The following is a 22336-nucleotide window of genomic DNA, read 5'->3' as shown; positions in this document are numbered from 1 at the left end:
TGATCCTGGGTCTCCAGGATCAGGCTCTGGGCTGAAGGCAGTGCTAAACTGCTGTGCCACCCAGGCTGCCCAGACACTGTATATTTAATAATAAATTTTCTTCCTGTGGATTAATCAGGAGTTTTTTTAAGTCCTTATTAAAGAAGAATCATCTAATTAAATGTTTTCTTGTTTTGGGATACCTAGGTGGCTCAATCCATTAAGCATCTGTCTCTTGATTTCAGCTGATCCCAGGTTGTGAGATTGAGCCCTGTGTTAAGCTCCTCGCTGAGTGTGGAGCCTACGTAGGATTCTCCCTCTCCCTCTCCCTCTGCCCTTCCCCCCCTTTCCCCCTCTTCTCTCCCTCTCTAAATAAATTATGTATGTATACATGTTTTCTTGTGGGTTTTTTTAAGTTTTTTTTTTATTTCTATTTATTTATGATAGTCACACACAGAGAGAGAGAGAGGCAGAGACATAGGCAGAGGGAGAAGCAGGCTCCATGCACCGGGAGCCCGACATGGGATTCGATCCCGGGTCTCTAGGATCACGCCCTGGGCCAAAGGCAGGCGCTAAACCACTGCGCCACCCAGGGATCCCTGTTTTCTTGTGTTTTAAAAGCATTCTTTGCTGCAAAGCAGCCAGCCAGTGATGAACACAATTCATCACTAACTGGATATATCATGTTTTTATTGTTTCTCCACCATACTGAATGTTTTCTTACCCTTTGAGGTGCCCACGGTCTGCAGATGATGAGCGAAAGCACCCTGTTCTGTGTCTTTTCTGTGGAGCTATACTATGTTCTCAGAACATTTGCTGCCAAGAAATTGTGAATGGGGAAGAGGTCGGAGCTTGCATTTTTCATGCACTTCACTGTGGAGCTGGAGTCTGCATTTTCCTTAAGTGAGTAGTGAGTGTTCTGGAAGCTTCATAATGAACTTACAGAATCTGAATCCAATCTGGAGGCTATTATGGTAGGACAGTGTGTTGATAAGAAATGGTCTGCCAAAAAAAAAAAAAGAAATGGTCTGCCAGAAGTTAAGAGTATAGACTTTTTATTCACATGAAATTGCATTTGAGAAGATACTGCAGAATAATTTTTGTTTTAAAAAGGGACTCTGTTGACATTTTAATTATTTGTGGCATATTTTAAGGATGATCGACTTTGTATTGATTACTCTGGTATTGTAGAACACTCAGATGTAGTGAGAGGAATCAGAGTCCTAACACTTCTATTTTTAAAAAGCACCTATACAAAGTTGTCCTTTGAATATTTTCATTTTCTTCATTTCCTCTGTCAGGCAACCATTGTTTTCTTTGGTCTCTTAGCGAAAGACTGAGAGGTAGACAATAGTTACTTCATGCTTAGGAAAGAAGATTAGAAGTTCCCTGAGAGAAAATTCAAAGTGGTTATGTGTGCTTTTTCTTTCCAATCTCCCCATGTAATGTAGTTTCTGTTTATGTAAGCCCAAATATCTCACTAACTATGAAATATATAATTACTGCTTGTTGGCATCTGTTGGAACAATGGGAATAAATTCATAGAGGCCACACTCAGACACCTATTTTCTTCTTCTTTTTTTTTTTTTCCTATTTTCTTCTTTTCGGAAATTTACAACAAATAAACCCACTGCCTACTCCAACTGTTTATTTTGTAACATCACTCTGTCGTACTTATTCCTTTTGTACACATGCACACAAACAGTATTTTTATATCTTCCTTTCTATCTATAAGGACCCCAGGTAACTTCAAAGTGGCAGTGGTTCTTTATAATTTGCGCTGTTGGAGACTGGTTCTAACCAGAAATGGCTTGACACTTCCCTAACCTTATTTCTGGCCCAAAGCTATCAGAACAAGAGATGTTGGTCTGTCCTTCTGCTCCTTCCCTACTCCAGGTTGTAGGTCAGGAAACAACAGAAACAAGCCCAGCCATCATTTTTCCAGGGTACCTATGGCTCAAGTAGGACAGCTTCCTTCCTCTCAATAGATTCAGGCACTATTAATGGCCCCATTTCCCTAAATCCATTGATCCTTTCCCATAACTTCAATAAAAATAGCAGTGTTCATTCTATTTTATTCAGAAAAAACACAATTTAATCTATTTGTCTGTATTTATTGTCTCCCTTACTGAATTCCCAACAGATATTGGCATGTCTTTTCTCTAGATTAATTTTGATGCAGTGCCTATCATTTGTACATATGCACTTAATAATATTTCCTTTTGGTTGTTTTGTCCTTCAGAATCCGAGAATGCAGAGTAGTCCTGGTTGAAGGTAAAGCCAGAGGCTGTGCCTATCCAGCCCCTTACTTGGATGAATATGGAGAAACAGACCCTGGCCTGAAGTAAGATTGGTTTATTTATTTTTCATTTTAGTCATTATTGTACATGCATGGCAACAGTTCTTTAACACAAAAACTTAATGCTAAATACTGAGAGAGATTTTTTAATAGGTGCAAGTTAAAAATATTAAATATGATACCATATAAATGTAGCACGTAATTTTGAACAACTTTCTGCTTCTCCAGAATGTGAGGGTAATACTTCTCCAAAGTTAAAAATACCAGCCATCCTAATATTTGAATGTTACGTTTTTTTTAATCAACCTATCTTCAGAATTACTTAGAAGGTTTAAGTCTTTAGATTAAGGTAGAAAATAGCTGAATGGTGAAATTAGTTAATGACTGAGGAGAAGAAATTTGAGTTGTTCCAGAAAGGTACAAAGAAGCAGAATTTTTTACTTAATTAGGCAATTTGAAAATACTCAACCAAGGCAGCCCGGTGGCTCAGCAGTTTATTAGTGCTGCCTTGAGTCCAGGGCATGATCCTGGAGACCCAGGATCAAGTCCCGCATCAGGCTCCCTGCATGGAGCCTGCTTCTCCCTCTGCCTGCGTCTCTGCCTGTCTCTCTTTCTCTCTCTCTCTCTCTCTCTCTCTCTCTCTCTCTCATGAATAAATGAGTAAAATCTTTTTTAAAAAATAAACCATTAAAAAAAAAGAAAGAAAGAAAAAATACTCAACCAGCTGAGACACTTTGAGTGCCTCCAGAATGAGAATTTCACAGTTCTCTGTAATTGCAATAGCAGTTAGTCATTTTGGATTAGCTGCTCTACAGTGTCACAAACTGTACAACCTTAGAATTGATGTGGAATCATTTTGTTTAAATATCTGCTAATCACTAGCAAATTTGTTATGTCATAAGAAAAACAATAAGCAAATATTTCTGAGCAGCAGAATATAATTTGAGGGCTTAGAGTTACACCTCAAACTTAATCTCTACTATACAAAGACCAGAAATGAAAGCTAAATAAACTGTATGAGGCCAAAAAGCCATAAAGCCCCATCAGACTACCCAAAAAAGAATAAATAGCTGCTTCATGTTATAAACCTCACTGTTCATTTAAATGGGGTCTCATAATGCCCATGATATATACTTTGCCTATTTTCTGAATAATTAAGGAGTAACTTTCTGCTTCATCAGCTAAGTAACCTATTAAGTTCATGGTGACCAGAGGTGAGGGGAGAATGGGTGGCGCAGCGGTTTGGCGCCTGCCTTTGGCCCAGGGCGCGATCCTGGAGACCCGGGATCGAATCCCACATCGGGCTCCCGGTGCATGGAGCCTGCTTATCCCTCTGCCTGTGTCTCTGCCTCTCTCTCTCTCTCTGTGTGTGTTACTATCATAAATAAATAAAAATTTATAAAAAAAATAAAAATAAATAAAAATAAAAAAATAAAAAAAAATAAAACCCTGTCCTGCACCAATAAAAAATAAATTTATTATTTAAAAAAAAAAAAAAAACCCTGTCCTGGTGATTCTTCTCAGCTCTAAGACCATCTCAAGAGTTTGGACTAATTTAGGCAATAAAGATGTGGCAGTTATTTGATTTGAACTTACATGTTGATTGTTTTGTTTCATTTTCTTTGAAGGAGAGGCAACCCTCTTCATTTATCTCGTGAGCGGTATCGGAAGCTCCATTTGGTGTGGCAACAGCACTGCATTATAGAAGAGATTGCTAGGAGCCAAGAAACTAATCAGATGTTATTTGGATTCAACTGGCAGTTATTGTGAGCTTCAACTCTGCCTTGGGACAATCATAAATGAAGACAGTAATGAAGACCGATTCAAAATTATGGAGATCTTTCTGAGGGCTGGGGAAGGGTTGGAGGGTCTTTTGCTCTATGTCCAGACTCATATACATCAATAAAATATTCCTTAACGGAGTATTGCTTTCAATTAGTGAAAATATGCTTAGTGGAAAAAAAGGACATTGATTAATTGGTTTTTATGTTCCAGAACACTAAAAATGCTTCTTCATCCCAAGTGTCTGATTCTGCTATTTCTAGAAAATTCATTTCCCTTCGTAATCTGTCCCACCTCATTTCATTTCATTCACCTGGTAAATGAAGTCACCTTAAGCAATTGTGGACATTCTTAATGTTGGTTAACTCTTCTAGTTTTACATTTGGTATCTCCCACACACACCCAAGTTTAGTTTAGTAACACTGACGGGATTCTAATCTGTGGTAGTTTTTCCTTGCAGCTAAAGAGGAATTGCAGAAGCCATGCAGTTAAGAAAGTTTTTAAAAGAGTAAATTTTTTTATTGTCTCTCTTCTAAGGAAATACTCCTAATGTGCCACTTACTGTTTCAGCCAGAAAGTAAATCTTTCTATGGACAGACTTGCCATTTCTAAGGCAAATTTCTGCCAGTGTGGAAAAGCTTTATCCCCCCACTATAGACCTCAAGAATAGGATAGGATAGGATAATGTATTCATTATTTATCCCCGATGGGCCAAAGAAACTGTAGTCCCCACCTCTTACCAAAATAGCTTTGTTGAGTTTTGAAATTATAATACTTCGTGTTTTCCCAAGGCAAATTTCTAAAATGAGTTCACTTATCTTGTTTGTGGCACCATCTTATTTGACTCTTAAAAACCTGATGCAGTTCTGATGTAAACTATCAATAGAATGAGGATGAGAAAATTACCCCCAATGAAAGGATCATGGCAGCTGTAAATTAGAACAATCAGATTGAAGGCAGTACCATAATCTTCTATGTCTTTGTAAAAGACAAATCCTTCAGTTGTTATCTGTGTGGAACCTTTTCATAAACTCTGGTTTTATGACTAGTACAGACAACCAAAAAGCCATGTGATCAGTGGTCTTTGTCCTGTTATAATATGCCGTGGTTGAGCCATCTTGTTTATAAATAATAGAGCTCTCCTGAATCTGTGCATAAACTTCTTGATTTTTGGCTTTAACTTTTTATATTGAGAACTTGTGATATAAACAGAAGAAAAATTGAAACCTTCCATTTTAGCTTCTGTTGTCTCTGTAGTAACTTTAGAAATTTGAAAGATGCATTCAAAGACCATCTGATTTTGCCTTTGGTGACTACTGTCATATATATGTGTAAATGTTTTCCCTATCTTCTTTTTGCTCAGCAAAGGCAAAGATAAAAATATATTTGAAAAGTTATTGATCATGCACGTTTGGGGTTAGATTTTTTTATATATATATATTCTTAATGTAAAGTAAAGGTGGGTTTTGTGGTAAAGGATTGGCATGAATAGGCATCAAAATCACAATCATGATTTTCTACTTGAATAATTATTATTCAGAAGGTATCAGGAAATAGATACAGCTCCACTGAACAATTTTTAACAATTGATAAGTGAGAATCAGAAAATTTGGTATTCAGCTTGTCCAGTTTGCCAGTATGTTTAAATGATTAGAACATCTCCCTTTATTTCTTATAAATGTTTTTGGATGGATTGTCTGACTGGGAAATCTGCGCCACAATAGAGAACAGAAGATGCTGACTTCTGCCCTAACTGCTTAGCCCCAATTTAGCAGAGACAAACTGAATTTTTATTTCTAGTTTTTTTATATTCACTTCATCCTGGGGTTATGCTTCGTCCTGGGGTTATGCTCTTATGCTCTTAAGCTGCCAGAGGGACTACCCTGTAATGGCCAGTCAGACATTTACTGCCAAAGAACCTGTTCCATATTGAGTTCCACTTCTGAGATTGATTCAGACCCCTGCACTGGAGATGAACACGTCTTGGTGCTGCCCCCAGCCCTAGGGATTTCTAATTTTATTCAAATATAGTGGTTTGCCTTCATCATTGCAAACAATTTAATTATGCTTATGGAGTTTACTTACAAATGAGCAAAAAGTCACTTTATTTTCATTAGTGTAGTATGTGGGGGAATGGTTCAACAGGATGGCTCCAAAATTGTGTTTTTCTAATGTTTTTGGTGAGAAGCTGACAGGAATTTTAATGATACAGTGAAGAAAACCCTATATCTGTATAATTAATTTATTTTGCCTGGTGTATGGGCTGTGAGTTCACCCATTAGTGGTCATTTGTCATTTCACAACAACTATGCATTTTGGTTCACTGTGATGATCTATATCTAGTGACTGCAACATGTTTATACCACTGATTCAAATTCCATCAATGATGAAGTTATACAAATAATGCATATATTGATATCTTTTATTGCAAAATGTAAATTTAAAACTTGTATAATGTTCTTGTGCTTTTTGAAATAAAATATATGTGTATATTTACAAAGAAAAAAGGGACTTCTCATGTTTGGGGATTTGGGTTTGAAGTATAAAAATATGTACCTAGAAAGGAGCTCTAATTAAATGTTACCTTTGTCAGCCCAAATTGTTTTTTTTTTTTTTTTTTTTTAAGATTTTATTTACTTATTCATGAGAGACACAGAGAGAGAGAGAGAGAGGCAGAGACACAGGCAGAGGGAGAAGCAGGCTCCATACAGGGAGCCTGACATGGGACTCTATCCCGGGTCTCCAGGATCAGGCCCTGGGCTGAGGGCGGCGCTAAACTGCTGCCCCACCACGCTGCCTGACAAATTCTTTAAAAGACAGAGATAGGTATTTGGTATAAAGGTCTCCAAACTTTTTGACCATACATTCCATCAGTAAATAATTTTTAAGCATGCACTCACTATAGAGGGAATTTTTTCTATTCAATACTAATATATTCAGTACATTTTAAGACATTGCCCAAAAATGGAGATTTAAAAAATCAGCTGAAGAATAGAATATTTCTGTTTAAATATCTTCCAAGTGAATCTATGCATTTCTTGGGATATGTACACCCCATTGAGGACATACTATCTGTTCAGGAGGACTCTGCAATGATCAGAATGTTCTCTGGATTCCAGTGTGATAGTCACTGTCCCCATGCAAATATTGAACATTTTGAAATGTGGCTAGTGCAACTGAGGACCTGAGTTTTTTAATTTAATTTTAACTAAACTTAAATTGTCATAGGTGGCTAGTGCCTACTATACTGGACAGCATAAGTCTAGTATAATGGTTCTCAGACTTAACTGTGTTAGAATCACCTGAGGAGCATTAACAAAATCTAAGTTTCTGGATTTCAGGCAAGCCCCGGTGGCTCAGCGGTTTAGCACCACCTTCAGTCCAGGGCCTGATCCTGGCTGGAGACCCAGGATCAAGTCCCATGTCGGGTTCCCTGCGTGGAGCCTGCTTCTCCCTCTGCCTGTGTGTCTGCCTCTCTGTGTGTGTGTTTCTCATGAATAAATAAATAAAATCATAAAATAAAATAAAATTTCTGGATTTCACCCTTGATCCTGAATCAGAATATCCTGAGATTGAGCCTTTACAAAACCATTATGACTTCCTTCTGTTTCTAAACCATCACTCTTAAAATTTAGAGCTTTCTTACTTTTTACCAAAGTCATTTTAGTCCAAGTGCCAAAGAGCCTCAGAGAGAAAAGTAGATCAGAGAGGGGGAAAAGTGCCAAACGTAGGTAGTTGAAATTTTTCATTTTGAGTTTCTATTTAAGCTTTCATGTAAGGAAAGTGTACCTAGAGTTAAAAACCAAAAAAGTAAAAAAAAAAAAAAAAAAAACCAAAAAAGTCATTGCTTTAGTATTAAGATTTTACGATATTCTAGGAGGGCAGTAGCACTGAAGGCAATGAAGAAAAGTGTTTTGCTTATCAAAATACAAGGCACTTGTAAATGGCAGGAAGAGGTCACTACAGAGTCTTTTCTGTGCTTAGAGTAGCTGGGCACTACTGAGAAAAACAAATCCTACAACCAGGCAAGTTTTCGGTTTGCATTAAAATTTAAAACCTCTGGGGGAAGCCCTGGTGGCTCAGTGGTTTAGTGCTGCCTTCAGCCCGGGGTGTGGTCCTGGAGACCTGAGATCGAGTCCCACATCAGGCTCCCTGCATGGAGCCTGCTTATCCCTCTTTCTGTGTCTCTGCCTCTCTCTCCTTCTGTGTCTCTCATGAATAAATAAAAAATTTTAAAAAATTTTAAAACCTCTGGGGCACCTGGGTGGCTCATTTGGTTAAGCATCTGACTCTTGATTGCAGCTTGGGTCATGAAATAGAGTGCCACATGAGGCTCCATGCTGAGGGTGGAGCCTGCTTAGGATTCTCCCTCCCTCACTCTCTGCTCCTCCCCCATCCATAAGAGTGTATGTGTGTGCTCTCTCTCTCTCCCTCTCTCACTTTAAAAAAAAATTAAAGCTTTTGTACAACAAAGGGCACCATTAATAAAAAGATACCGAGGTAGGTGCTATGATCATCACATCAACAGTACAGCTTCTGAATTTTTTCAAAACTCTTCCTGAAAACCATGTACACTAATCAGGATAACAAAAGAAAAAAATCCAAAGTTTAATAAAACAAGGCAGCCCAGAATCTCCATGAACTCCCAAGTATGGGCAGATATATCCAAATCCCTAAGATCAGCAGGGCTGTGTAGTGGAAGTAGTGGAAAGTGAAAAGGGTTACTGAATAAGAGTTGCAGAACTGAGAAATTGCCAACCACCCCCAAGTGGAAAGAAATCCACTCAATAGAAAACCTGGACACTCAGCACTGAGAATTGCCAGCAGAGCTAACCAAAGTCCTCACATGCTTTGAGCATGGGTGAAAAACTGCTCAATCTTGAGAAAATGTGGCGGTCTAAGTCCTCTACATTCTTATAAATAGCCATTAAATACTGCCTTCAGTACAGAAAGCCTCACCTTATGAAAAACTGCTAAAAACAGAAACCAGATTCAGAATGGCAGTAATACTATGGGTAAGAAAGTTCAGACTGTATACATGAGTAATACATAATCTAGTATTAAATTCAGAATGGATGAAAGACCTAAATGTGAGACAGGAATCCCTCAAAATCCTAGAGGAAAACACAGGCAGCAACCTCTTGGACATCAGGTATAGCAACAAAAACAAAAATGAACTATTGGAACCTCATCTGGATAAAAAGCTTTTGCATAGGGCAGCCCAGGTGGCTCAGCGGTTTAGCGCCACCTTCAGCCCAGGGCCTGATCCTGGAGACCCGGGATCCAGTCCCACGTCAGGCTCCCTACATGGAGCCTGCTTCTCCCTCTGCCTATGCCTGTGCCTCTCCCTATCTCTCTATCTCTCATGAATAAATAAATCTTAAAAAAAAAAAAAAGTTTCTGCACAGCAAAAGAAACAAGCAATAAAAGTAAAAAGCAGGGATGCATCTGCCTTCAGCTCCAAGTGTCATCCCAGGGTTCCAGGATCGAGTCCCACATTAGGCACCCTGCAGGAAGCCTGCTTCTCCCCCTGTCTCTGCCTCTCTCTGTGTGTCTCTTTATGAATAAATAAATAAAATCTTTAAAAAAGTAAATACTAAAAGGCAGCTTACAGAATGGGAAAAGATATTTGCAAATGACACATCAGATAAAGGGCTAGTATCTAAAAATCTATAAAGAACTTAACAAAATCAGCACCCAAAGAACAAATAATCCAATCCAGAAATGGGCAGAGACATGTCTCCAAAGAAGACATACAAATACCCAACAGACACATGAAAAAAATGCTCAACATCACTCGGCATCAGGGAAATACAAATCAAAATCACAACGAGAGGCCACGTCACACCTGTCAGAATGGCTAAAATTAACACAGGAAATAACAGATGTTGGCAAGGATGGAGAGAAAGTGAACCTCTTACACTGTTGATGGGAATGCAAGCTGGTGCAACCACCTCTGGAAGACGCATGGAGGTTCCTCAAAAGTTAAAAATAGGACTACCCTATGATCCAGAATGGATAGAGAACAAACTGAAGGTTGATGGAGAGAGGTGGGTGAGTGATGGGCTAGATGGGTGATGGGGCAATTGTTATGATGAGCCCTGGGTGTTCTGTGTAAGTGATCAGTCGCTAAATTCTGAAACCAATATTATACTATATGTTAACTAACTAGAATTTAAATAAAAATTTGGAGAAAAAAGTAATATATTAGCAAAATGCTGTATTTAAAGATGTAAGTACAAGAGAGTACTGAGTACTTGACATTAAAAATAGAGGAGATAGGGGATCCCTGGGTGGCACAGCGGTTTGGCGCCTGCCTTTGGCCCAGGGTGCGATCCTGGAGACCCGGGATTGAATCCCACGTCGGGCTCCCGGTGCATGGAGCCTGCTTCTCCCTCTGCCTGTGTCTCTGCCTCTCTCTCTCTCTCTCTCTCTCTCTGTACGACTATCATAAATAAATAAAAATTTAAAAAATAAAAATAGAGGAGATAGGGCGCCTGAATGGCTTAGTGGTTGAGTGTTTGCCTTTGGCTCAGGTCGTGATCCCGGGGTCTTGGTATTGAGTCCGCGGAGCCTGCCTCTCCCTCTCTGCCTGTGTCTCTGCTTCTGTGTGTGTGTGCGTGCATGTCTCATGAATAAATAAATAAAATCTTTAAAAAAAAATAGAGGAGATACTCTGAGCTGTGAAGCTAAGAATGTTTTCTTGACCCATACCTGCCCCTAATGGTCCACAAAATTTGCCCAGCACCTCCCCCTAATGGTCCACAAAATCCATCTCATTTAAAAAAGAATATAACTATACTGGTTAATTTTATGTATCAATTTGACTGCCCTAAGGGACGCCTGAATAGCTGGAACAACATAATTTCTGATGTATCTGTGAGGGTGTTTCTGGTAAATATTAGAATTTGATTCAGTAGACTGAGCAGAAAGATCTGTCCTCACCACAAAGACATCTGTGGTTGGGCCTCATCCAATCCACTGGGGATCCAAATGGAACAAAAAGGTAAAGGAAGAATGATTCCCTCCCTCTCTTTGGGCAAGGATGTCTATCTTCTCTTGCTCTCAGACTTCGGAGCCCCTGGATCTCAGGCCTTTGGACTGGGAGTGAATTATACCACCAACTTTCCACCAAGGCATATCCCAGTAAAGCTGTTAGATCTTAAGAGCAAGAGAGACAAAACCATTTGCAAGATTTGGACATGTAAGCAAAAAAGTCACTCGTAAGATAAAGTCAAATTGGCATTAGACTTCTTAGAAGCAACATTTTTTAAGGATATTCAATACAAGGCTTTTCAAGGGGTGCCTAGGTGGCTCAGTCAGTTAAATGTATGGGTCCTGTTTTCAATTCAGGTCATGATCACATGGGTTGTGAGATCGAGCCCTGCATGGGGCTCCATGCTCTGCGTGGAATCTGCTTGGATATTCTCTCCCTCTGATCCACCCCCACTCTCTCTCTCTCTCCAAAAATTAAATAAATAAATCTTTAAAAAGAAAAGAATTTTCAAGAGTTTTTTTTTTAAACGTTTTCTTAAGATTTTATTTATTTATTCATGAGAGACATAGAGAGAGAGAGGCAGAGACACAGGCAGAGGGAGGAGAAGCAGGCTCCATGCAAGGAGACCAACGTGGGACTTGATCCCAGGATTTGGGATCAGGCCCTGAGCCAAAGGCAGATGCTCAACCACTGAACCACCCAGACGTCCCTTCAAGAGTTTTTATATCCAATCAAACTGTCCAGGCATAAAATCCACACAATAGTTAAAAGTATGTTAATACTCAGGAAATATTTTTCCCATGAGCCTTGATTGAGGAACTTGCCAGAATTTAGCAGAAAATACCATATTTTCAGATAATCACAAAATGGTTATAGAAGCTTTGGCATGCAGTCCAGGGGTTGAATGTTGTGAAAATTGAGATTAAGGAGGGAGTGGGAAAGGTAAAATCAGATGCTCTGATAATGTAAAACTAATACAACTAACAAAAAAATGGGAGGAAAGTAATGATTAGGTACAAAGTTAAACAAGCTAACTGTATCAATGGTATTAGCTAAAAGGAAAAAGATACCACTTGAAGCTGACAAAAAAAAAAATACTTTATGCAAATTGACATTAGGATAAAAGTTTCTCACTAGTGAGAAAGAAGGGACCAGTAAGTAGTTTCAAAATTGCTCATATGTTAGGGAAGCAACAGATGGTTTTAAAGAAAGAGTACTTAAAATATTACATAAAGATGTTAGTATAAAGTTTACGACTAGAACTATAATGCAACACCAAAAGGGAAAAAAAGTAAAAGAAAATAGGCTACATAGTAAAACAATATAACAAAATGCAGACCAATCTATAAATGTAAATAGGCTCAATTCCCTTTAAAAAAAAATTAGATGAGCTAACAAATAGATTCAGGTGAAAAATAAAGAGACAAACATAATTTTATTTTTTTATTTTTTTTAAGATTTTTTATTTATTTATTCATGAAAGACACAGAGAGACAGAGAGAGAGAGAGAGGCAGACAGGCAGAGGGAGAAGCAGGCTCCATGCAGGGAGCCCAACGTGGGCCTCCATCCAGGGACTCCAGGATCACGCCCTGGGCCAAAAGCAGGTAAAACCTCTGAGCCACCTGGGGATCCCCCAAACATAATTTTTAAATGGGCAAAATATTTTGGTATTTCTTCAAAGAAGATACACAAATTTCTAATAAGTACATGACAAAATGCTCAACATCATTAGTCATTATGGAAATGCAAATCAAAACCACAATGAGACACCACTTCACACCCACTAGGATGGCTATTAATCAGCAGGACAGACAGTAACATGTTGTCAGTAGGATGTGGAGAAATTGGCACCGAATACAGGCAGTCCTCACTTTGCATGGTAATGCAAACTGAAACCATACAAACATTCTTAATAATCAGTGGGAAAGATTGTGATTGTTCCACCATCTTTACAAATTTTGATGGAAACAAACTCTTATAAGTGTATAAAGAAGTAAAAATAGTGAAACTAGCATTTATTTAATAGTGACACTAACATTTTTTTTTAAGATTTTATTTATTTATTCATGAGAGACACACAGAGAGAGAGGCACAGACATAGGCAGAGGGAGAAGCAGGCTCCATGCAGGGAGCCTGATGTGGGACTTGATCCCAGGACTCCAGGATCATGCCCTGAGCCAGAAGGCAGACGCTTAACCGCTGAGCCACCCAGGCATCCCAAAACCAACATTTATTTATTGATTTATAACATTAGAGTCATTAAAAATTAAATATTTTATTTCTTTTAAAAACTTATCAAGGAGGGGATCCCTGGGTGGTGCAGCGGTTTGGCGCCTGCCTTTGGCCCAGGGCGCGATCCTGGAGACCTGGGATCGAATCCCACATCGGGCTCCTAGTGCATGGAGCCTGCTTCTCCCTCTCCCTCTGCCTATGTCTCTGCCTCTCTCTTTCTCTCTCTGTGACTATCATAAATAAATAAAAATTAAAAAAAAAACTTATCAAGGAAAAACATCGAGTGCTTGCCTTTTTGTCTGTATAATTTACGATACAGAGTGAGCATCTTTTCTATGCCTTGGCAAATTGTCATTCTAAGTTTCAATTCACCTCCAACATTTAATCCTTTGTGTTTTCAGTGTTGTGAAATACTTCTAGGAGTTCCTTTCATGTTAAGTTTTGTGCCAGGAACCCTTTTTTTTTTTCTGGGATGCTAGCCATAACCGCTTATTTATTTCAATAAGCTTGTCTTCACTGAGTTCCTCTGACTGCATAGCTAGAGTGTCAAGCAGCAGCAGTTTCCAACAATCCCACAGTTCACTATTTCTTCTATAATTCCAAACTGCATAGCTAGAGTGTCAAGCAGCAGCAGTTTCCAACAATCCCACAGTTCACTATTTCTTCTATAATTCCTGTATAACTTCTATGACATTTATATTTGACCCAAATTTCACTTCCAGCATTATCACTCTAGTGTCTTTATTGCGCTTTTATTTTCTCATTGGCCAATTCCCTCTTGCAATGATCAATTTTTGTAAAATGTTGCATGGGCTTATCACTGGGAGACAAGGAGACAACACAACTACATGCTTTGCTCTCTGTCCCTGCACTGAGTAACAGATGTGCAATGCTAATCACCAATAGACTTTGAAAAAAGTGACATAATTGGTCACTGATCATGACAAGTGTGGTTATTTAGTGGTTTGTGAAATGAAGAACTAGCTGCAAAGTTCACACTTGATGCAATTACAATTAACATACCATCATAAATGAAATTTGAACCATGTTGTTGAGAGACTAGTGTTAATTTAATTAAAACACAATAACTGAAAAGTTTGCACATAGGAACCATATAAGCTGAGGACACTTTGTAGAAGAGCAGCAACTTTTATAAAGTTAAAAAAAAAAAAAAAGGATAGACACATTAATAAAGAGACTTTAACAAATATCTCCCAAACCTAGGATAAAGCAGACAAAAAAAAAGTAGACAAAAAATTAAAAGATAAAGTGGACAAAAAAATTCATAAGGATATAGCAGACTCAAACAACATAGTGTGTTAGTTGGGTCCTGCAGTGAGTGACACTAAGACAGATTTGGGAGCACAAAAGGTTTAAGTTGCTGCACTAATCCATCCAATTACAGCGGACAAGGGAGTACCAAGAAGTGCCCAAGCAGATTATCTGAATTCCACAAGTAGTCCTCTTTTTATCCAGCGCAGCCCCTATACTTTCCTGCTGATCAGTGCCAATTCCCCCTGCCAAGATGGTGACTCTTCTTGCTTGCTAGTCTTTCATTATATGCAGTCCAAAAGACCCAAGCTGGTGGTGATTCTTATATCAGACAATTTAGGTTTTAAACCAAAGATGGGAAAAAAAAATAATAATAAAAATCAATAAATAAATAAATAAACCAAAGATTGTAATAAAAGATGAAGAAGAACACTATATCATAATTAAAGGGTCTATCTAATATGAAGATCTAACAATTGTAAATATTTATGCCCCTAACATGGAAGTAGCCAGTTATATAAGCCAATTAATAAAAAAATTAAAGAAACATATCAGTAATAATACAATAATAGTAGGGGACTTTAGCACCCAGCTCACTGTAATGGACAGATCATCTAAGTAGATCAAGAAGGAAATAAGGGCTTTGAATGACATACTGGACCAGATGGACTTCACAGATATATTCAGAACATTTCATCCTAAAGCAATAGAATACATGTTCTTCTCAAGTGCACATGGATCATTCCTCAGAATAGATCACATACGGGGTCACAAATCAGGTCTCAACTGGTACCTAAAGACTGGGATCATTCCCTGAATATTTTCAGACCACACTGCTTTAAAACTAGAACTCCACCACAGAAGGAAATTTGGAAAGAACCCAAATACACGGAGGCTAAAAAGCATCCTATTAAAAAATGAAGGGATCAACCAGGAAATTAAAGGAGAATTTTTAAAATTGATGGAAACAAATGAAAATGAAAGCACAACTGTTCAAAACCTTGGGAATGCAGCAAAGGCAGTCCTAAGAGGGAAGTACATAGCAATGCAAGCCTTTCTCAAGAAACAAGAAAGTTCTCATATATACAACCTAACCTTACACCTAAAGGAGCTGGAGAAAAACAGGAAATAAAACTTAAACCCAGCAGGAGAAGAGAAATTAAATAGAGATTTGGCAGAAACCAATGAAATAAAAAACCAAAAGAATATAGAACAGATCAATGAAACTAAGAGCTGGTTCTTTGGAAGAATTAGTAAGAGTGATCAACTCCTGGCCAGACTTATCAAAAACAGAAGAGAAATGACCCAAATAAATAAAATCATGAATGAAGAAATACAAACAATTATAACAACATATTATGCGCAACTATATGCCAACCAATTAGGCAATCTGGAAGAAATGGATGCATTCCTAGAGACGTATAAACTACCAAAACTGAAACAGGAAGAAATAGAAAATCTGAACATAGAGCCCATATATATAAATATAGATATTATATCTATCTATATATATAATGAGATACATAATGAAAGATATATGTGTGTGTGTGTAAATTTCTTTTAAAGAAATTGGCAAATATTTTCCCAATTCCTCTTGCTCCGTAGTCTTGTCAACACTTGGCATTGTCTGTCTTTTCAATTGTCTTTTCAAGCCATTCTGGTGATGTAATGGTATTCACTGTCTCATTAATTTTAATACTTTTTTTAGATGCTTTTGAGATTTACTATGTAGATGATAAATATTTTTCTCTTCCCTTCCAGAATTTATACATTGTTTCTTTTCTTCTCTTCCTGGATGGGCTGGAGTATATAGAGTGTGGTGGCTTAATAGCAAGAGTGGAAATGATCATGAAGGGTTTTGTAAGGGCAAATGAGGAATGATGATAAGGGCAATGAGGAATCACTAGTATTTTTTCATAGATGAATAATGTGGTTAAATTTGCATTTAGCAAAAGCTCTCTGGCTATAATGTAGAAAAAATAAAGACACCAGGGAAGGCCAGTTAAAAGCCTCTTGAAGTAATATAGATAAGAAGTGGTGACCTAATCTAGGAAAGTGGCAATTGAAAAGGAGAAGAATTGATTTTTAAAAAATAAAATACGTCTGGCTCCACTTAGTCCACATCAAGTGTGATTTCAGTAAACCAATCAATAAAAATGTGCACATATTTCAAGCCATTCTGAGGGTAGACATTTTCTTTAGGGAAAATTCGTCTTTAGAAGCCACTGAAAAGAACATTTTAACCAATGTTATCAAACTGTTAAAAAGAACTTGAAACAAAACTATTGGGTTCAATGTAAAATATGAAGTGAAAATGCAAGATCAGTTACTAAAACTTCTTTTCTTGTAAACGTGCCCCTATCAAGGCAGGTCACAAGTTGTTTATGACAACTTCCAGAACTGATTAACTGATTAAAGTCATAGTTGCTGTGACCCTTGGGGAAGCTATGTAGGTGAACTGAAAGAAGTAAACTCTGGCTGATAGTAAAATGATAAGATCACACCAATTTAGAAAGCAACAACAAAAGACCTAAGTAAGAAAGGTGACAAAAACAAAATATTTGAATGAATTATGCAAAAAGGGGAGAGCAGATGGCTTTTGGAGAACTCACTGATCTGTGACATCACTCAAGGCCTTAATAGCCCTAGGACTGCCTCCTTCTACTATTCCCTCCTTTACTTTTGGTCTTCCTTTCTTTTACGCTGACCCTTCCCTCATCTCATCACCTTAGTAGAGCTATGATTTCATCACTAGGAGAAAATGTTTCAAATTTATGTGTCCATTCCTGACCTCAGGGCTGCATTTTCAACTTCTTTACTTGGTAGTGCTGCTGGACCTTTGAGCTGAGTCTAAAATCAAACTCATTCTCGGCCCCAAACTAGTTCTCCTTCCTGTTTCTTTATTTCTGATAAAGGTACCACTATTCTCCGAGTCATGCAGTTTTGACATCTAAATTATCTTTGATTCTTCCTTCCACAGTAAATTGCTTGGCAAACTTGCCAGGTCTCATCAATTGTTTCTTCTGATTATTCTCTGCTCTGTATTATCACCTCCTCATTTCAGGCCCTTCTTACATCCTTGCCAGAACATTTGCAACGGCCTCTTTGCTGGTCTTCTTTGTCTAGTTCTTTACTTTCTTGAATTAATTCTGCATATCACAAATTTAATCTTCCTAGGCACAGATCTGGTAGTATCTCTAGCTGATACAGTGGCTCTTCAGTAGCAGCCCAAAGATCTTCTTCAGTGGCTCATGAAACTCAAGAGCCTCTAAAACATGGCTCCAGATTATTTTGGGGGAGTGTTTTCTTCCCCACCTTTGCAACCAGCTATGCTCTGACTTTTAGCCAATTTGTAAGAATAACTTTTACAGGTACTTAAAATTTCCCATTTCATCTCTACTCCTTAATAAGAATGAACTGTGGATAGTGACTTCCTACCAAAGAATACAGTATGAAAGGAAAGAAAAAAGAATAACTTTACAGAGGAGAAAATTGATAAATCCTGCCTCAGCCAGGTGATCAAGGTCAATATCAATAGTGATAAATCATGTTGATAGTAGGTATCTTGGATATGATGTGAAAATGGCACTTCATGTGCCTTTCCTCCCTACAACCCTTAATAATGAGAAAAACATCAGACTAATTCCAAAAGAGGGGTATCTTACAAAATACTTGACCACCACTCCCCAAAACTGTCAAAATCATCAAAACCAAGGCTATCACAGCCAAGGAAACGCTAAGGAAAGGACATGCAAATATAATGTGGTACCCTGGATGGGATCCTAGAGCAGAAAAAAAATTAGGTAAAAACTAAGGAAATCTGAATAAACTATGAACTTTAGTTAACAATAATGAATTAATATTTTATTAATTATACAAATGTGCCATACAAACGTGAGATGTTAATAAGAGGGAAAACTGGGGAGTGCCTGGGTGGCTCAGTGGGTTAAGTGTCTGCCTTCAGCTCAGTTCGTGATCCTGGGGTCCTGGGGTGGTCCTGGGATCAAGCCCCTAATCAGCACCTTGCTCAGCGGGGTGTCTGCTTCTCCCCTCCATCTTCCCCTCCCCCCCCCCAATCCTGTTCATACTCTTTCTCTCTTCCTCTCTCCTCTCAAATAAATAAATAAATAAATAAATAAATAAATAAATAAATAAATAAAATCAGGACTCCTGGGTGGCTCAGTGGTTGAGTGTCTGCCTTTGGCTCAGGACGTGATCCTAGAGCCTGGGGATTCAGTCCCGCATTGGGCTCCCCGCATGGAGCCTGCTTCTCCCTCTGCCTCTGTCTCTGCCTCTCTCTCTGTGTCTCTAATGAATAAATAAAGTCTTAAAATTTTTATAAATAAATAAATAAATAAATAAATAAATAAATAAATAAATAAAATCTTTATTAAAAATAGGGAAAACTGAATGAGAGGATACATGAGAATTCCCTGTATTACCTTCTTAATTTTTCTGTAAATCTAAAATTATTCCAAAGAATAGTCTATTCTTTAAAAATCTTATTTCCAAATTCCAAAAAGAATGAAGCAGATCTTTATGCACTAATATTGAAGAAACTCTAAGAAAATGTTAATGAAAAACGAAAGTTGCAGACCCGTGCATGAAGTGCTGCTTGCTATTTGTATAAAGAAAAAGAACTGAGCGCTGTATGTGTTTGCATATGGCTAAGAAAGCTACACACACACACACAAATAATAAATAAATAAATAAATAAATAAATAAATAAATAAATAAATAAATAAAAGAAAGCTACACAAGAAACAAGTAGTTGGAGTAGGTGAACTGAGGGCTGGGAGACATGTATTGGAAGGAGGCATACTTTTCACAATATACTGTTTTAGTACTTTTCAAATGTTGAACCGTGTGTGAATATACTTTCTATCAAACAAACAAATGCACCAAATGACAAAATCAGGGTGGGGAGCAGGGAGGAGGGTCTGCCAAATCCTCCTTCTGACATTTTTAGTCAGAGTGGATGAACATTTTTCTTATCAGGAGAGAATAGGGCAGAGACAGCTGAGAATAAGCCTTTGTAAGATCTTTTTTTTCTTTTTTTTTTTTCTTAAAGATTTTATTTATTCATGAGAGACAAACAGAGAGAGAGAGAAATGCGGAGACATAAGCAGGCTCCATGCAGGGAGCCTGACATGACTCCATCCGGGTCTCCAGAATCACGCCCTGGGCTGCAGGAGGCTCTAAACCTCTGCGCCACCAGGGCTGCCCTTTTTTTTATTTTAAAATTATTTATTTATTTATTTATTTATTTATTTATTTATTTATTCATGAGAGACACAGAGAGAGAAGCAGAGACATAGGCAGAGGAAGAAGCAGGCTCCCTGTGGGGAGCCCAATGTAGGACTCAATCCCAGGACCTGGGGATCACTACCTGAGCTGAGGCGGACGCTCAACCATTGAGCCCGCAGGCTTGATCCCAAGTAAGATCCTTTCAAGAGGAGTCTTACAGCAAATGTAAATAGTGCCGCCAGGGATGTGGAAACCTGAGCCACAGACTGAGGCAGGTCAAATTGCCCCACCCAGTGGCCTCTCCTGGATCTTGTCCCACTATCTTCCTTTTAAATGTTGGCTTTTTTTCCAGGTTCCAGTCTTGCTCTCTTACCTTTCTGCTCTGTGTGCTCTTCCTTGTGGATTTAATCCATGAAAGACATTGGTTCTAATTAGGGGCAGGATTCAAATGACAAAAAGAGAGAGAGAAGCTAAAACTATTTGTTGAGCTAGTATTGTTTGAATCTCAGTTTTATGGTCTACAGTGGGCTTCACACTTGGCGGGGGGTTGGTATACAGTAGTTTAAAGGTAAATCTGTTTATTCCTGGATTCTTGTCATTTTTTCCGCATTGTGTGTGCATGACTCTGGGCTAGGCCCTGGGTTAGGATTAACAAATTTGAGACCCTGTGGGTGGCTTACGGTTGGGCGGTTGGGTGTCTGCCTTTGGCTCAGGGCATGATTCTGGTCTGGGGATGGAGTCCCGCATGAGGCTCCCTGTAGGAACCTGCTTCTCCCTGCCTCTCTTTCTCTCTCATGGATAAATAAATAAAATCTAAAAAAAAAAAAAAAAAAAAAAAGATTAACAAGTTTACTCCTGCTGAGTAGGGCTTTATGATTTGGTAAAGAGCAACACAGTTACTGTCTAATGTATACTGTGGCACAAAGTCAAAGCAACAACTAGAGGAGTATCAAAATGAGGCTGGTTTGAATTTTTTAAGGTTTTGGTCATAATTCTTAGAAGATATGAAAAAAAAAACATAAGGGTTTACAGCCAATTCTTGAAGGAATCCTGAACTTCTAAGGTAAAATTAAATGATTGATGCAGAAATGACAATAGCAAGAATGTGTCAATGAATAATATAATGAGCATAAAGTAAAAGTTGCAAGAAAATTTGAGAGTGAACTCAAGTGTTATTTTTTTTCCAGGAAGTTTTTCTTAACCTGTGTTAGGCAGAATGATGTTCCCTTTCCTCCACAAGCTGTCCATGGACTCTCCGGAATGCACAAATATGTTACCTTACATGGCAAAAGGGTCTTTGTAGATGTGGTTAAGGATATGGACCTTGAGATGGGGAGATTATCCTGATTATCCAGGTGGGCCCAGTCTAATCACCTGAGTCCTTAAAAGTGGAAGAGGAAGATAGAAAAGCAGGTCAGGGCAGCCCCAGTGGCACAGCGGTTTAGCGCCGCCTGCAGCCCGGGGTGTGATCCTGGAGACCCAGGATTGAGTCCCACATGGGGCTTCCTGCAGGGAGCCTGCTTCTCCCTCTGCCTGTGTCTCTGCCTCTCTCTTCGCTCTCTCTGAATGAATAAATAAATACATCTTAAAAAAAAAAAAAAAGGAGAAGAGAAAAGAAAAGCAGGTCAAAGGGATGTGCCATGAGGACTTTGCCGACTGGTGCCACTGATCTTAAAGTCAGAGAAATAGGGTCAAGAGCCAAGGAATATGGCCAGCCTTTAGAACCTGAAAGAAAACAAGTGATCTGATTCTTCCCTTGAGCCTCAGAAAAGGAACCTAGGCCTGCTGACACCTTGACTCAAGCCCAGTGAGACCCATTTTGGATTTCTGACCTACAAAACTCTAAAATTATAAATTTGTGTTGTAGTAACTCACTATGTTTCTCATGATTTGTTGTATCAGTCTAGAAAACTAATACATTCCCCTCAGTCCTGGGTAGAATTGAACAATCTCTAAATTTACACCTTTACTGGATCCTTTGTAGACATCTACTGGATGACCCATTTCCAAGATGGCTCACTAACATGTTTGTGGAATCCTTTTATCAAATATTCTATTGTGAATATTTTCAAACATACCTCAAAGTTGAAAGAACTTTACAATGATCATCTATATACCACTACCCAGATTCTACCAATAATAATTTACTATCCCTGCTTTATCATATATCTATCCATTCCTCTACCATCAATCCAACTTATTTCTTAGACATATTTCAAAGTGCAGATATCAGTACACATCTCCCTATATACTTCAGCATGCATATAATTAGCTAGACTTCAATATTTGTTTACAGTTTTTCCTTTGGATATAAATTTTTTTTTAAGATTTTATTTATTTATTCATGAGACACACACACAGAGAGAGAGGGAGAAAGAGAGAGAGAGAGACAGGCAGAGGGAGAAGCAGGCTCCATGCAGGGAGCCCGACGTGGGACTCGATCCTGGGTCTCCAGGATCAGGCCCTGGGCTGAAGGCAGGCGCCAAACCGCTGAGCCCCTGGGCTGCCCTGAATATAAAATTTGAAT

At 38.4% G+C, this 22336-nt stretch overlaps 1 protein-coding gene across 4 annotated transcripts in view; it reads left to right on the top strand.

Annotated features, from left to right (window-relative positions):
- The window catches only part of UBR1 (ubiquitin protein ligase E3 component n-recognin 1), a 142816-nt gene extending 136249 nt beyond the window's left edge, over positions 1-6567 (top strand). For all 4 annotated transcript variants that reach the window (XM_025998562.2, XM_072738386.1, XM_025998561.2 and 1 more), the window contains 3 exons: positions 712-882; positions 2222-2323; positions 3907-6567. In XM_025998562.2, coding sequence (XP_025854347.1) covers positions 712-882; positions 2222-2323; positions 3907-4048 — 415 coding nt within the window. In that variant the 3' untranslated portion in view covers positions 4049-6567. The remainder of the gene's footprint in view (positions 1-711; positions 883-2221; positions 2324-3906) is intronic.
- The last annotated feature ends 15769 nt before the right edge of the window (positions 6568-22336 follow it).

This window comes from Vulpes vulpes, chromosome 15, assembly GCF_048418805.1.
Source record: "Vulpes vulpes isolate BD-2025 chromosome 15, VulVul3, whole genome shotgun sequence".
NCBI classification, from domain to species: domain Eukaryota; kingdom Metazoa; phylum Chordata; class Mammalia; order Carnivora; family Canidae; genus Vulpes; species Vulpes vulpes.
Note: the sequence above shows the minus strand (reverse complement) of the source record. Positions and strands in the feature narration are given on the sequence as shown.